Source organism: Macrobrachium nipponense, chromosome 19 (assembly GCF_015104395.2).
Source record: "Macrobrachium nipponense isolate FS-2020 chromosome 19, ASM1510439v2, whole genome shotgun sequence".
Lineage (NCBI taxonomy): Eukaryota > Metazoa > Arthropoda > Malacostraca > Decapoda > Palaemonidae > Macrobrachium > Macrobrachium nipponense.
In genome coordinates, this window is record NC_061088.1 from 19,123,008 (window position 1) to 19,140,507 (window position 17,500).

The window sequence follows — 17,500 nt, forward strand, 5'->3', positions numbered from 1 at the left end:
GCATGAATATAGATAAACTCACTACTAAGAAAGAAACCATTCAGATGACCCTTCATCAATTTTTTCAAGTTATGCGGCTCACGCTTGTGCAAGGATAATTTGCATTATTTACGTACTTGGATAAGCATCAAGCTTTTTACAGTATTAAAGGTTAAAAGTTGACTATTAAATATATCAGTAACTTATTTATGGTATTATTATGTTCTTTTATTGGAGAATAAAACTTCATAGAACATTTCTCAGTAACTGGAACATGAACAAATGTTAAATATCTCATGATATATCCAGTGTATATGCTGCCTCCTTTCTTTACATGTGATGTAGAAAGTTGGTTTTAAGACTGTTGAGATAATAACATCACATTTGGTAGCTTGATGTTTACACTCTAGAATCAGAATTTTTTTCAGTCTGTTTTGAGGCTTCACTAAGAAAATAGTACTTGTCATTGGTATGTTATTAGAAATTATTAAAACACAGGACAGAATAGAATTAAAATATCAGATTATTGTACACAACACTATGATATAATTTAAACCTGATCTTTCTTCAGAGTACCACATGACATCAGCAAAATTGATTTGGAGACTACTGCATCCAACACTCCGGGGTATGCAGGAGGAGATTTGCACAATATAATGATGGAAGCTGTAATGCATTCTGAAGGGAAGAAACTGACAATGCAGGATTTGGAGTATGCAGTTGGAACAGTGAAACCTGTTGCTTTGAAAGATACTGCATGTGTTGAGCAGAAGGTTAGTATGGTCTCTTGAGTCAGGTATCCATGTAGTACTACCAAGGTAATTCAAGTGTCAGTTTACCTCTGAACACTTAATCAGGAAAGCTTGGACAAAAAAGGGATCACGGAGCGACACGGCTGAGCCCAGAAATATGTATTTGATTGTTAACACTTCACCTCATGAAATATACAACTTACTGGTTCTAACAAGAATTTTATTAGATTACTGTAGGTCAGATGTATTCCATATGAAATCATAGTCCTTTACATTTTCTTTAATCAGTTTGATTTTGCTACAGGTAACTCTCTCAGACATATGTGGATATGAGACAATGAAATCCCATTTACTGGAATCTTTGAACTTGTCACTGAATCATGGTCATATATTTGAGCATTGTGGATTATCTACACCAACCCAGTACTTAATTTTTGGTCCTCCTGGTTGTGGAAAATCTTTCCTCATCATGGCGCTGGCATCAGAATTCCATTTGAAGATCATTCGCATCAAGAGATCCACTGTTTTAGGGAAATACTTCGGAGAATCTGAACAAAACCTTGCAAAGTTGTTTGCGAAGGTACAGTAAATAGTTTTTTAAATGTTAAAAGTATGGCCAGTCAGCAGCTGATGATTTATGTCACTTCTATATATGATAGGTTTATGCATTATTGATTTTAAAAAGATGTGTTCATATGTAAGAAGCTTTATGTTAAGTAATTCCCTCATTGGTAAAGCTGAGATTGAGCTATTCATAATTCTTTTTTAAATGTTTTTTAGCTGTAAAAATTAAGTATGTAAAGAATACAAGTAAACTAAGCCTGACATCAAATGAATAGGAAATATTTGTAGTATTTAGTATTTTATAATTTAATTTTTTTTTTAATTAAGCTATAATCATAGAAGAGAAGTATGGTGAAATTCTTTTAGATACGTATTTTTTTTCTCATCATTTCTTGTTTTTATGATGCCACAACTAAAATTCTGTTATTAGACTGTAATACAGTATAGGCATCGTAAATAGTTTTTCTTCGTGAAATTCATTGTTTACATTCACTGTACTAATATGATTGAAATAGACTTTTGGGTTTATTTGATATGGCCATGTAAGCTTACAAAATGAGATCATTATATGACATTTTAGCAGACCAAATGGACTAAAAATGTCTTGTGTTTGGCTTACAAATCTTTAAGCAAATTATCTTGCAAATCACTTTTAGTAAGTTAACAAATTGATCAATAAATATAGTATGTTTGGTTTGTACATATAGACAGATGATTTACTGATTGTATTATGATGTAAAAATATTTTGATAGCTGTAAATACAGATATAATTTATGGTATTACTATTTGGCCTTTTAACTAATAGTTGGTTTTAATTTTAATTTACTTTTAAAGGCCCAAGAATCTTCTCCGTGCATTTTGCATTTTGAGAATTTTGAAGGATTGGCTGGAAGATTAAAAGGTGAAGATGGTAGTAGTGACGTAGAAGGCCGTATTATAAACCACCTTAAGGTGCAGCTTGATGGTATAGTTCGTAATGATGGTGTACTGGTATTTGCGGAGACAAATCGGCCTGATCTATTAGATAAGGTAAATTTGGTAGTAGCTTTGATTTGTGGAATGAAGAAATATGCAAGAATTTAAGTTCTGTACACATTAACATTTATACTGCATGTGTTGTGTAAAGTTTGTTTTCATTTTGAGTGGAAAGCAAAAAGGCACAGTGATATAAAGTAGTTTTTTCTTCAGTTTGAGATGCTGTTTACTTTGGGTTTCTTTTGTAAATAGTATTCATATTCTTTGCAAATCTCAATTTCTGTAATGAAATTTCATGGGTTCTTTCTTATGATCAGTGAAAAAGTACAGCATATATACTATTTTTGGGAAGTTATTTTCCGTGAATAAAATAATTAGGGTTTTCTTGAAATTGATAATTTGAAAATATTAATTCAGTGTAATAAACCTATTACATGTTAGCATTCACTAATAAACTCCCATTTTACAAATGCTTTCCATTATCTAGGATTTAATTCGACCTGGACGCTTTCACGAATACTGTTTTGTCAGCTTACCAGAAACAGAAGACAGATTAGGAGTCTTAAAAAAACATTTTCAACCAGCAACATTTTCAGATGATTTTTCCCTGGAATCTCTTGTTGAAGAAACTGATGGATTCACAACAGCTGAGGTAAGTATATTTTCTCTTATTGTCAGTGCAAGTTTTGCAGCTTCAGTTGTATTTTAGGAATGCAGAAGAATTTTGTTTATTATAATTGAAGACTGAACTTTCATTGGCAAAGTTCATGGAAGATCATATAAGCAATATTGTGGAAAAAAATTTCTTTATATCATGGAAAAGTGTTATGGTATGATTCATGACAAAAAATATATCCAAGTGTTATCTATTACCAGTAAGAAAATTTTTCATATGTTGCAAAATAAAACTGGCAGCAGTCTGTCTTCCTATGCTTATAAAGAGATTGAATTTAGTGTTTGATAATTAATTATATAAAATCTATTTCACATTTTTGTGTAACTACCATTTGTTGTGCTGCTTGAATTATGTATTGTACAACGTCAGTTTTGGATAGTATGTCGCTTTATTTTTACATTTTATTATTGGTGATTTTAGTATTGCAACATAATTTTTTACTTTACCAAAACTAATCATTGGATCTACCTACAATGTTCTTTACATGGGATAGTGGGCAGTATTCAACATTGTGGCCCTTGGACACCATGTGCATTAATTTCTGCATTTTACGTTTCATCCAATTTTGTTGGTCTCTGTACTTAGCTGTAAAACCTCTTTCATGGCTTGCTTCATTGTTTATCTTATATTTAATTCCAGACACTAGTGGCTAGCTCTATTAGAGTCTGGAAGTGATTCGGTAGTCTGGTTAAACATAGGAATATGTAAACTACGTAATTTCATAGTGAAATCCACCTATTAAAATCTTTTGAGAAACTTGATTGTTTTGTTTTATGTTAAGATGGTGGAAATAAATAACCTTGGTTTTGAAATGAAACTGTTCCATTTTTCTGTTGCCCTAGCCTTGGTTAGAAGTAAATCATGTCTGACTAATATTCACAGCACATTTAATAAAATAGGGTGACTTAGAATTTAATTGTCTTTAGCGTGGCTGTTGTTGGATAGTTTTCCTAATTGTATTTTTCTTTGTGCATGTTTGTGTCAAAATAAATTTTTTTCTTTGCAGGTTATTCAGCTCTGTAATGAAATTAAGCAGCTGTGTCAAAGGGAGGGCGAACCACCTCATATCACTAGCAATGCAGTTGAAGAAGCCCTTGAATTTGTGTCCCCTAACACTTCCAAGAAAATGCTTCAAAAACAAATGAAATTTGCATCTATGTATTGCTCTTAAAGGATTTTAAAAAAATTTTGTATTTATATTTGTGTGTACATACAGTGCAGTGTATTTCATGTGACATGAGTCTATAGATTGATGACTATATAGCATTTGCTGTGACACAAGTGATGATACATTGGTACAAATAAATTGTTCGTTATTGTAAATAATGTCATGTAAATGGTTGTAATTTTCAAAATTGTAATACTGCATTATATTTGATATTGATTTTTTCCTGAATTTCTACCTCTAAAGTTAACTTAAGTTGATTGGGTATTAGATAGAGTGAAAGTGGAACATTTTATGTGATCAAAGCTCAGTAAATTAAAACTACACAAGGGATCATGGAGAAAGACATTTCTTTTGAAACTTAAAACAATTATTCATTCAAATTGATTGCGCATTAAAATGTTCATCCTGTAGAAACATTTTTCCCCCATGATGATCTCATACAATACTATGTAAAATGTGTTGATTATGTTGTTTGCTGAGACACTCAAGTTTAGGGTCATTGAATATTGCACATTCAGATCCAGTATAGTAAATGATTTTTTGTGCGATTTCATTCTGTAGTTTGGTTAGACTTTTGTGGGACTCACTAGTAGGGAGTGCTTTGAGCAAGAGATGAAAATTTGAGTAAAGTTCAAGAAGTTAAACAGCTACAGGTATATTAGCTAGAGATCAGAGGAAATGGATGGAGTTTAGAAGGAAACTTTTATATATTAATGCACAAGAGCAGAAGCAGTGCGATACCTAAGTTGGATTTTCTTTTCTTGAGTTTGTACTTACTTTTTGGGGATCTCAGTCTTGCAACTTTATGTAGAAACTTGATGATTAGGGTCTGAATCACTGTATTCCAGTAAAACAAGATGTGAAAATCTGACAAAAAGATTGTTCAGAAAAGTAAGGGAGAATGAAATTATTGTAATTATAAGTAAAAAAAAATTTCCCTGTAGAGGCACATCACTAACAGTGTGAATGGATGGCACATAGTAAATGGTACTTAGGGGGCTCTTTCCTTCATCCCTTCAGCCAAGGCTGTTGCTAAAAGCCTTGCATGTTTCATGTGTCCCTTAGGTTATTTCTTAACTGTTCAGCTTCTTTAGGTTTACCTTCCATTTAGCAGCAAATCCTCTATAATAGCAGAAGTATGATTGGTTAATGAAGGACGTATGATTTGGAACTACAGCATGCATATTGTTAAACTTGGGAAGTATGGGTGTATTGCCTAAAGAAGAAATTCCCAGGGAACAATAAAAAAAAGTAAAAGTAATGGCCTCCATTCCAGGCTGGTGAAGTCAGGGTTGAAAGATTCCCTGAATATTAGTAATATTAGTATCTAAAAAAGTGCTGAGAACACCATGTATGAAGAAGTAGTTCGCAAAATTCAAGATGCCATTGTGGCATAAGGATAGATCCAAATAGAGGGGAAGATTGGTGATTAAAAAAATGAAGGGTCAAATCTGCCTGCCAACCTGGGTAACCACAGGTTTTCTGCCCAATGGTGCCAGGCAGGAGACACCAAAATTTGTTAGGGGTTTCTTAAAAGAGAATGAAATTAAATTCAGCACAAAGTTAAGGCATGTGCAGCAGAGAGAATCCATGTTCAAAAGAGAAGTTTCAGGTTTCTCACATAATGCCAGTTACTTTGCTGACGTCTTTGGGAGTTTTCAAGAATGTTCAGTTAAAACTTTAAGTATTAAAGTGGATTGTCTTAGTTTCTTAATGCTGTGACTGTAGACATCCAATGTCCTGTACATGGGAAACTGAAGGAACCCAAAGAAGGAGTCCTTGATACAAGGTTGTATTAAGCCAAAGTTAAATCCAAAAAACAAACTTATATGGGTGATTTGGATTATGTGCATTTGTTACTTTCAAATAATGTGGCATTGCAGGAATTAGATGTACTATAGTATATAAATTGACAGGGCAAGATAATGGAGAGTTGGGTAATAGTGATAAACTAGGTTGACAGAGAATGTGAGGGGATTTTCTGATAAAAATTATAAGACAAAAAATGAGCAAGATGGATGTACCAGGAAAAGTACATTAGAGGCATATTCATTTTTATATCTCGGTTTTGTTATGACTGATCGGTTATATCTTGAATGTGATGGTATTTGTTATCCAGATAAGGCTATTAATGAGGATAAACTGATTTTAAACTTCCTAGGGTACAATTAACATTTGAATACATATTGTATATATAAAAATTCAGTTCATTAGGAGGATATATAATTCTTATGTTTTGGCTTAGGTATTTTTATCCTTAATTTTAATGATTTACCCTTCGTATTACGTAATTGGTTTGTACTATTTGGCCTATCTACAGCTTATAGTAGCCTTAGGTTCTTTCCATTGTCCAGGCATTGGTGTTTTCATTTTATTAGTCATTTTTATTTTGGTTGTGCAGTATATGTGGATGTTAAAAGTTGCCAGGGATAAGTAGGGGAAAGGCTGTATCTGAGCACTTCTAAATGATATAAAAAGTTATAAGAAATATATTTACAGAAAGCTTTATGGACACTTAACAAACCTTTTGATGGTGAACTTGCATAAGCTGTAAAGATCACAGTTATTGTACAGATGCACTGCTGCCCACATATTTCTATGGGCATACTCATGAATTATAAATGTAACTGTTCAGAAAAGGGTCATAGTTCATGAAAATAAGTTTCATTAGTCTATAAAAGTTCATTTTTTCCAATTGTGAAGAGACCCTTGTCCCAGATAATATTAAATGCATTCATTGGAGATGTAGAATAAGCTGACAGAAGTTTTATTCAGGTAGGTTTGAATTTTATTTTGTTGGGTGGATGTGTCAAGAAGTCCAAACCAGGTCTTGCCTCAAAGATTTTAACACCTACCACACCTGTTGGTTGCTCTAGGCAAGGACTTGTATAAAGCTAGCTTAAAGTAAAACAAATAGTATTTAATTTTGGATTTTCATCTGGCCACAGAGCAGTTGTTTCCATAGGAGTTAGAGAATACATATGCAATACAATTGCAAGAGTGATATATTTTCTGCAGTATTCTGTGTAAAGTGAAGACATAGAAAGAGATAGTGGAGAATGAGAACTGTATACATAGGATTTTGCTATACGTACATAATAGCAATGAAAAATCTGTTCATCAGCACCATCAATAATTATTTTTGGTTACCCTTTAATTGGTTTAGAGCTTTCTAGTTCTTGGAGTAAATTGTGTTGAAAAGTCCTTTTTCCCCATACGTACTGTTTTTGTTGCAAAATAGCTCTGTTGAATTTTAGTCTTCCAAGCTATTACACATAGTTCCACTTAGATGTTATATTTCTCCAAGGAATTCTCTTTGACTAATGAAATGAGTATGAGCAACTACTGAACTCTGATTTGAAATAGAATTTTAGAGAGTTCATCTTTTTATATCAAGTCCTCACCATTTCATCATCATAACTGCTGAATAACCTTTGACTTAGAGTGCTTTTGCAGTCCTTTTATTTCATTCATGCCAATCATATCAGGAGGTCTCATATCAATCACTCACTCACCTCCGCTGTGGGCCTCCATGGCTCTTTGCTGCCGCTACAAGAAGCTTGCAACATCCCACCAATCCCCTGGACCATCCACTCCAAGCTCTGTCATGTCCCTTTTTACGTTATCAACCATCTCATGCGGGGTCTTCCTGGAGGTCGTCTGCCCTCTGGTTGTCCTCGAGTAATCTTGCTTATTAGTCGATCCTCATGAGGCCTGGCCACATGCCCCGCCCACCTCAGTCTTTGAGCCATAATCATGCCTGTTATCAAGGGTACCTCTGTCATTTCCCTCAGTTCATTATTATGCCTTCTTCTCCATTGCCCCATCTCCACATCAAAGACCGGTCCACATATCCTTCTCAAGATTCCGTTCTCAAACACTTCCAACCTTCGTTCCAGATCCTTTGTCAGTCTCCAGGTTTCGCAGCCATACGTTAACACGGGTCTCATATACTGTTTCAATTTCATGTTCTGTATTGGTTTACATAAAAACATTTCATGGAAATTATACACAGTATGAAAATAGATGTAAAAGGAAAAAAAGGTAATAAAAATGTCAAGAAAAGTAAAAGAAGAATATGGGTTTGCATGAAAACATTTCATGGAAATGAAATACAGTATGAAAATAGACGTAAAAGGAAAAAAAAATGTAATAAAAATGTCAAGAAAAGTAAAAGAAGAATATTTTCTTTTTGTGGACATTGTAAAGAAGGCCAAAGTTTAATTACCTGGGAACTGTAATACGTCTTAATTAAGGTGTCGCTTAATTAAGACAATGAGAAGGCAGTAATGCCGAGACTTGAGGAAATGGTCCATATTAGAGTTTGGATGGTGTTCTTTGATGCAAATAAAATATTCCATGAAACATGATACTAAATATAAATTTGAATTGTAGTTGTAGAGAAGAGCAGAATAGTTAAAATGGTTGGATATGAACATTTATCAGACTTCAATTGCATGGTAAATAAGGAGCAGATGTTAACATGTTTGTTGTTTTTGGAAGCAAAAGGATTTTGTGCAGAAGTATAAATATGTAACTGACCTATTAAAGGGTCCTGCAAAATTACCTACTAGCTGAAGCTACTTAGCATACTGGATAAGACTGCCAAAGTTGTAATTATTAAATCCAATCATGATAGGTTCTCACCCAAATTAATTGAATCCCCAATTTCTAATCCAGCTTGATCTTTGTTGCTATGGAAACACTCCAACCATCATCAGATATAGGGATTTTTAAGGAATTCAATGAATTGTAAAAAGCTGCTCATAAATATTACAGATTTGATATCACTATCACAGTATAATGAATGCCTGAGTGAGTTACCATAAAATCAATGGTCAAGGACGAATTTCGGACTTTGTTTACAACTTGTCAGAGGTTTGCTAGTGCACTTGCAAACATTTTTTGCTATTCAAGCATTCATTGCTACTGACGTGACTAGTAGTTACCAACCTACAAGCCTCAGTCATTTTCTGGAAAAAACATTTCGAGTTTAAGTTTCAATAAGTGAAGGCAGAATAACCACATAATCACAACAACAACAAAACTGACATTTTGGGCAAAGAATTTAAATGTAATCTTGTGTTCACGTTTACCGCTTCCAAAGGAAATTTAAAAAACTTTCTTCTTTATTTATTTTTAAGATAGTAATATCAGTTTTTGTAACGTCTGTCATTCAAAAGCAAGAAGAAGTAGTTTGGCATGCGATACCCTTGGGCCTTGGCGGTTCACCGTTCAAGTGAGTCATTTCCAACCAGTTCTGCTTAACGATCGCACGTGAAGTGTCAGCTGAATGAACGAAATCCCACCTTATGGTAAGTCTCAACTTGAACGAGAATACTGTAGAGTGTAGATGGTCGTTGTCGAAGATTGGTTTTTAGCAACACGCTGATCGTTGTGGTTCGTTACCAAAAACCAGAGACATTGTGGTCTGGAATTTGCAGGTGGTCAGAAAATAAATACTAGTAAGTGAAGCACGAATGTGCTGTACCACATTATTTTTGTGTTGTGATTCCGTATGGTCTCCACTTTATTCAATACGTAATTTTAGCACTTGGCGCTGTTGTTAGGCGCATTTATAATCACAATTCCGTGATGTCAGTTTTAATGGGAGGCGACGCTTTTTTATTTCCATTTATAAAGCATTTCATGATAGAAAAAATGCGCCCAGTGGAATTGTGTATGATGGTTGTTACATCATTGTAGTTTTATAGCACTTGTAATCACTTGTAAACATGCCTCGTTTACACTCCCTGGGCTGAGTGAAGTGTAAGACATCCTGCCGCAGTATTGGGCATGTAAGATTAAATCATTGGTAAGGCTGAAAATTTTCTTGGATATCGAGGATTATTTGTAAACTTTAATCGTTGTTAGAACAGACTTGCAATTTTTGAAACTTGTCTTTTGACTAAAATTTACATACAAGTAGGCATGTAAAAATGCTCGCATTTGCTGTTCAAAACAGGTAGAACGTTATCATTACGGGGATGGTTTTCCGTGTACAGTTACAAATTACGATGCATGTTCACTGTTTGCGTAAAATGTATACTATTCTTCTACTCCATTTGTTTTTCCGAAATGGCACATACGGAGAGGATGAAGCAGCTTCATTAGACATGCGAGAAAAGGATGGCTATTATTAATAATAAAAAGGAAAATAATAACGTGATTAGGCTTACTAAGCGCACGAATGCATTCGGCGGAAGTGTGTTCGCTAGCACCGCTGACCATGAAATTGATGTGGATAGGAATGAAACCACCTTTCATCCGTTCAAGTGGGAGCTAAGATACGAAGGAAATCATTGTTGAGTGCTCCCGCGAGATTATTATTATTATTATTATTATTATTATTATTATTATTATTATTATTATTATTATTATTATTAAATAAAATGGCAGAATTCAACGAATTTATCTTAGTATATATATATATATATATATATATATATATATATATATATATATATATATATATATATATATATAAAGATTAATTCGCAGAATTCTGCCATTTTATTCTACCATTTTGTTTAAAAGAGGGTTTTCTCCCAAATAATAATAATATATTATTATTATTATTAGGTATTATTTATTATTATTATTATTATTATTATTATTATTATTATTATTATATAAACGTCCAATATTCGTTTGGAACAGTCGTAACAGGCCATTAACTCTCTAAACAAGGTAAACTTAACATGAAGCGAAATTCACGGTTTAAGAAAGAAAAAATACCGTAGGGACGAAAAAGTTAAATCAAGGCCAACTAACAAATAAATATATGTATGAATTTACAATAGGTACTATTGGAAAAAACTTTCTACATTATTATTATTATAATTATATCCTGATGTCTTCAAAGATTGTTTTAACAAGATATAACCAACCAGTAAGTGTTTGAGCCCCCATTTAATTTTGCTTCCAAACTAGTTTGCCCAGACCGCCTATACTCTGTTTTTTTTCCATCTGTCCACCCGCCTGTGGTGTTTGCGTATGGTAACAATGCGTCCCGTGCTTTAGATAGTTACATTCAACTATAATAACAATATCTTATTTCGAATATTAACGGTTTAATTCGCATACAGTACATTATTAAAACCCTTCAGTTGCAAATATACACTCAGATATTCTTTTATTTACCTAAAACTTTCACATAGCGAACCTATCTAAAGCCCGGGACGCAGTGTTACCATACGCAAACACCACAGGAAAAAAAAGTCATTTTCTTAAATCTACCAGACTGACCAAGTATGGTTAATCAAATATAAGTTTGAGTCATTGAGCAAAGTGGTAAGATGCAAACGTTCACATGTCCACTGGATAAAATTGTCCAAAAAAAATTTGAATTAAGTTTTAATTCTGTGCAGAGCTGCCATAAGGGACTTGCTTTAATAGCCTCCAAAATATAAATAAATAAAAAGCATGACGACGCAATGATAGTCGAGGAACGACCCTAATTTTTACAACGGTTGGGTTTCTCTAGACTTTTTTTCTTTCTTTTGAAATAGCTGATATGTGAATTGCGCCACAATTTTCAAATTATGTAAAGCACAAAAGAGCGAAGAACTCTGCTTTTGAAACGCCCCACACCATTTTCTTTGTTTTCCTATTTACATCGTTTGTTCATGTGGGTGTTGCTTTAGCTAGACTCATGCTCTCTGTTATTCACGTTTTTGACATACGGGTATTTTATTCACAGAACACCACGTACCTACATATTTTGGTATTTTGAATAATAATTATTATCGAGGAATAAATGTCATGCCTAGGCCCACTGATTCGGAGAATCTTATTGAGTGCCGTTATGTAAACATCCGGTGCACCTTGATAATTACATTGCGTCTTCCCTGGATTCTGAATTCCGTACTTCTTGTTATTAGTCATAATACCCACAAAATTCATATACCCTGTCAATTACCATAGTCACTGTGACTGCTGCTACTTAGGCTCCATGAAATCTTAATGTTCGTGGTGCGCGCGCAATGTGCTGAAAGATACCTCAGCCTAAAGGATTTGGATCCCATGTTGCCTAAACTACGTATTTCCACTAACCTAACCTGTTTAGCAAGCTTATGTGTGAAAAAATGAAATTATGAATAACTGAAATAACAAGGGAGCGACGAGATTCTGGATCAAAGTGCTTATTAAAATAACCATGGAAGATAGAAAAACGACTCCATTGGTCTAGAAATATACGATGTAATAACCTTTCGTACATTAATAAGTCAAAGTTAGAATACCGCTCAGTGTGAATGTCAGAGTTGATGATGTGTTTTGCAATGACATTTATGTCGATGTTTGTCTTTAATTACTAGTAATTTCTATCTGTATTTTACCACATTCTCTCTCTCTCTCTCTCTCTCTCTCTCTCTGTTTGTTTGTTTGTGTGGTGTTTTTACGTTGTTTGTATGGTGCTTTTACGTTGCATGGAACCAGTGGTTATTCAGCAACGGGACCAACGGCTTTACGTGACTTCCGAACCACGTCGAGAGTGAACTTCTATCACCAGAAATACACATCTCTGACCCCTCAATGGAATGTCGAGAATCGAACTCGCGGCCACCAAGGTGGCAGGTCGAGATCAAACCAACCACGCCACTGAGGCGTTCTCTCTCTCTCTCTCTCTCTCTCTCTCTCTCTCTCTCTCTCTCTCTGTATCGTTTAAATGTGTTTAAATTTGAGATGACAAATTCTCATCCTCAATAATTCTTCTTATTTCAGTAACATTCATATTTGGAACATTTACAATAGTTCTGTTTCCCCACCTATCGGGACATTTATTATTATTATTATTATTATTATTATTATTATTATTATTATTATTATTATTATTATTATTATTATTATTATTATTATTATTATTATTAAGCCAATTTAAAAATGCAAAAGAAGACATAATAAATAAATTATGAAATGAGACTTATAGCAGCTTTGTCAACAAGAAAGTATTTGCACCAAGATTGAAATTAAAGTTCCAGCGTTATGACTTGAGGTTTAGGGAGGTCGTTCCACAATTTGGTCACAAGAAGAACAAAACTTCGAGAAAATTTTGTCGTAATAATAATAATATTAATAATACCTTGGCGTAATATGTAGAATAATCAGCAAACTCCAAACGCCTCAAGCAGGTATATGGTAATGCGCAGACAGTGAAAAACGCGATGACGAAAGCTTTAAATAATTTCATATGACGGCGTGGAAAAGTATATACCGTTCTTAATGTATTTCTCACAATGCATGCACATTCGCCGAAGACATGAAACAGTCCATAAGACCACGAAAACTCGGGAAATTAAACATCGTCCCCGAAAGGCAGACAGTTAAGAGAAGGCGCACAACCAACCAGCCAGCCCTCTGGGGAAGTAGACCATGCGACTGATGCTCTGAGAAAAGTAAACAAACCTTCGCAAAGTATACAAAACAAGGTTCCATCCATCGGCCATAAGAAGAGATACGGCCGTGAAGGTTTAGCAAGGACCTTGTTTAGAAGGTTTACGGACAATTTAGAGCAACCTTGACAAAGTCAATAAGGTAAGCAACTAGGCTATCGGCCTAATACTGCCTGTACAATAGTTGCTGGGTTCATAATCTTGGTCGTCTTACGAGTTTGTTGTAAGGTTCATGAATGTTGTCTCATTGTTTACTGTACATATGCATGGTTCGGTACACACACACACATTATATGTATGTATGTATATATATATAATATATATATTAATATATATATATATATAATATATATATATACACACACACACACATATATATATATATATATATATATATATATATATATATATATATATAGTTATTGCACAGGAAATTTTAGTCTAAATATAATGCACATTGGAACATCAGTATTAATAATTGTGTGGTAACGACTGCTGAATATTATTTAAAACAGCACTCAGCATTCACAGAAATTCAAATATACAACTATATGTTAATTCAAAATATTGACGTCAGTACCTTTGCCCTAATAATAACCGATGAAGAATAATTGCTTATTATATATAATATATATATATATATCTATATATATATATATATATATATATAAACGTCCTCAGTAATATTTTCCTACGTTTCTGCATCTGGATATACTATTATCATTGTATATTGTTATTTTTCTGAAGGTGTTCATATTCAGCTGGTCCGAAGATTTGCTTTAGACCGGAAAGGCAAGTGAGAAGCCCCTCACATCTTAAGACTCCTTAGGTATGCGTAAGGGGAACAGTTCCTCCTCCGGGAAAACCGTTTGAATTTAATGGTCAGAAAATGCATCTCTCTCTCTCTCTCTCTCTCTCTCTCTCTCTCTCTCTCTCTCTCTCTCTCTCTCTCTCTATATATATATATATATATATATATATATATATGCTAATTCCATAGGAAAATTAATGTCAGAAATCCAAGCGCTTTCGTCGTTATAAGCGCTCGGATATCTGACTATCATTTTCCTGTGGTATTCGCTTATTTAATGAAGTCACCCGTGCATCTACTGTGATTTTTAAGAAGCATATATATATATATATATATATATATATATATATATATATATATATCAATAGAGGGATCCACAGTAATATCCTTGTTTATCTAGATATAATATGTTTATACAAAGCTTAAAGCTTTTTTGTTTTCGTCCATGCCTCCTGTGGACTTGATCAAGTCCACAGGAGGATGGACGAAAGCTTTAAAGCTTTGTAATAAACATATTATATCTAGATAAACAAGGATATTACTGTGGATCCCTCTATTGATTTCTTAGAAGCACGATACAGTGTTTTTTATATTGCATATATATATATATATATATATATATATTATATATATATATATATATATTATATATATATATATATGTTTGTGTCTGTAGATTCACAATTCCAGTGGTTAAAAATGACTGAATCCACAGAATTCAACGTGATTTCTCCTGAGGGATAAGACAAGTGAGTCAAATTGAACAATGCGTGTGGTCTGTAAGGAAGGGATGAGATATATAGATTGATCATCTCTAGATTACTCTCAATAGTGTAGATTTTTAGCACTCGATGTTTCAATATGGCGCGGAACGTTCAAGGCTCCTGAGTATTAAGAAAGGATCTCTTTAATTAAAACGTTTGTTGGTTACTGCTTCTTTTAAGGTGCTCGAGTAAGAATCTTCCAGGTTACTGAATTTGATAACAGAGAAGAGGGATGTTTTTTTATTTAAAAGATTTTTGTTCCCCCCTTACAAGACATTCTTGGTTAGCTTAGGATGGGTTTTAAACAGACCTTGTTTTGTATTCCTAAGTTCACAAGACCATGTATACGATTTCCAGGGAGAATATACAATTGCGGAAAACGCATCCGATGACTGCGGCTCTAGGCAACATAATCATCTGTCGAGTCTCCGCGTTGTCAAACGTACGATGTAGAAAACGAACGTTGCTATATAAAGTTTTATTAAAGAAATAACCCGTATTATTGATAAATATCATCGATTATATCTAATATTCTGTACCTTTTTGAAGTTGGAAGTTAAATATCCTGAAGCAAACAATGCAGTACGATACGTTTTGCCACTAAATCGTTAAATTGTAAACAAGGGCCAGTTAGTCTTGGTGAGACTGTGATCCGGGAGGCAGTGTAAATATTTTTCCTATCGTTTTAAAAGGAATACAGACGAACCGGTTTATAAAGGTAAGTGCTGGCCTACTTCAGTTGTTTTACAATAAAAGAGGCACTTTTAGTGAAACAGCCACCCTTAGGTACTCGGGTGTTTTAAAATTAAACTAAAGCCCACTGATTTTTGTTCACCGGGTTGAGTGGTACGTTGTACCCCTGTATACCACAGCTGCTCTCTGTGATGAAGATCATCACTCTTTAAGGCGGCCTACCATTCCATTCCAACCTGTTAAGTATCGTATTCTGCTGTGTGGTGGCTTTTTAAGGAAGCTCGTGAGACTACGAGACTGCCGATAATGAAGGGCGACTGTCATTGATCATGTGGGAGGTAGCCAGACTCACGCTCATTCGGTCCACGTTCGTTAACACCAGCGAAGGAGGAAGAACAAAGACATCGAAACCGTGTATTAATGTTGCTGGAGGAATAATAATGATTTATCGATTGGGTGAACTTGGCGAGTTTTTGGTCATTTTTTTAACCTCAGCAGATGTCACTGCGTTAGGAGAGTAGGGAGGGGAGGGGGTGGGGGTGAGGTGGTGGAAGAAGAATCGCTTGACATCGATGCTGGGCCGCGCAGAATCTCCCCTCCAGCATCTGAGGGAGTTGAAAGAGATACTGGTGTTGACTGAATTACAGGTGGTGTATTGCATGTAATGGGATATAATCTTGATTTTCTCCATAGAGTCTATAGGTAGATACTGCATATGCTTTAGCCCCGTTTTGTGATATTTTGTAGCCGCCAGCAAGGTTCACATCTTCAGTTGGTTATGAAACTAGGCCTAGTGTTCTCCATTTTTTTTCTGACAGTGGATACAGTTTTGATGAGCTATGTATGGTGTGTAATGGTATTTTGTAACAATATCGAACTAACAGAGGTTAGATAGATAAACGTTTTTAGGAGTTTACGGTATTATTGGAACTGATGTTGAGATGAAATGGTTGAACACTGAAGGTCTGTGCGTATTCGAAACAAGACTGTGGCTCAACAAAATTTAGCGTAAATCCGGCCCTCCCCCCTATGAGTAAACACGAAAACCGGTATTTATGCATTAATAGTATGGAGATATTACCTAAGTATAAGGCTGACCATTAATTTTGCCTTTTTTTCTTTTTGCCAATTTTCAAGTAAACGTCGAATATGCATAAGTAATTACATGTCTAAGAATGTTCTGGTTGGTTAGTTTATCTGCAATTAATTACATATGCTACCTCAGCATGTTTGATGTTTAGTTTGAAAGTTTTTTACCCAAACTACCCCCGTTTTATAATATTTGGAATAAAATTCTTTAAAAAAAATTAAACAAAATCTCTCTCTCTCTCTCTCTCTCTCTCTCTCTCTCTCTTCTCTCTCTCTCTCTCTCTCACACACACACACACACACACACACACACACACGCTGTGGAGGCTGGAGACTGTTAATTAGACCAATTACAATATGGCCTCCCTACCAGCTAGCCATTACCAAATGATATCAAGTTGAGTGGGTGCTATGTAGTTAATAATAATAATAATAATGAAAACTTGCATGGATTCCCCTACTATGCTTGACAAGAAACCATGAAACTAGTGGCTTCCAGCGTAGGCTTAATGATATAAAATTTACATTCCGAGGAATCGTTAACTAGTATACCGATTTCCTGATTAGTATCAGAAGTCATTTGTCGATCAGTCCCACAATCCAAGAATTGAGGTAAAGTAGTTTGGCCCAAAGAAA

The 17,500-nt window shown here is 34.4% G+C and overlaps 2 protein-coding genes across 14 annotated transcripts in view; both read left to right on the plus strand.

Annotated features, from left to right (window-relative positions):
• The window catches only part of LOC135214550 (uncharacterized), a gene marked incomplete in the record, with an annotated part of 215,355 nt that extends 208,734 nt beyond the window's left edge, over positions 1-6,621 (plus strand). The window contains 5 exon segments of the mRNA XM_064248922.1: positions 551-752; positions 1,036-1,311; positions 2,131-2,325; positions 2,759-2,923; positions 3,954-6,621. Of these exon segments, the coding sequence (XP_064104992.1) occupies positions 551-752; positions 1,036-1,311; positions 2,131-2,325; positions 2,759-2,923; positions 3,954-4,118 (1,003 nt within the window).
• A 9,066-nt stretch (positions 6,622-15,687) lies between these two features.
• The window catches only part of LOC135214579 (prominin-1-like), a 440,766-nt gene continuing 438,953 nt past the window's right edge, over positions 15,688-17,500 (plus strand). For 11 of the 13 annotated variants that reach the window (XM_064248931.1, XM_064248986.1, XM_064248992.1 and 8 more), the window contains exon 1: positions 15,688-15,800. The gene's annotated coding sequence lies outside the window, so the exon portion shown is untranslated. The remainder of the gene's footprint in view (positions 15,801-17,500) is intronic. The other 2 variants (XM_064248936.1, XM_064248941.1) reach the window with 2 other exon arrangements.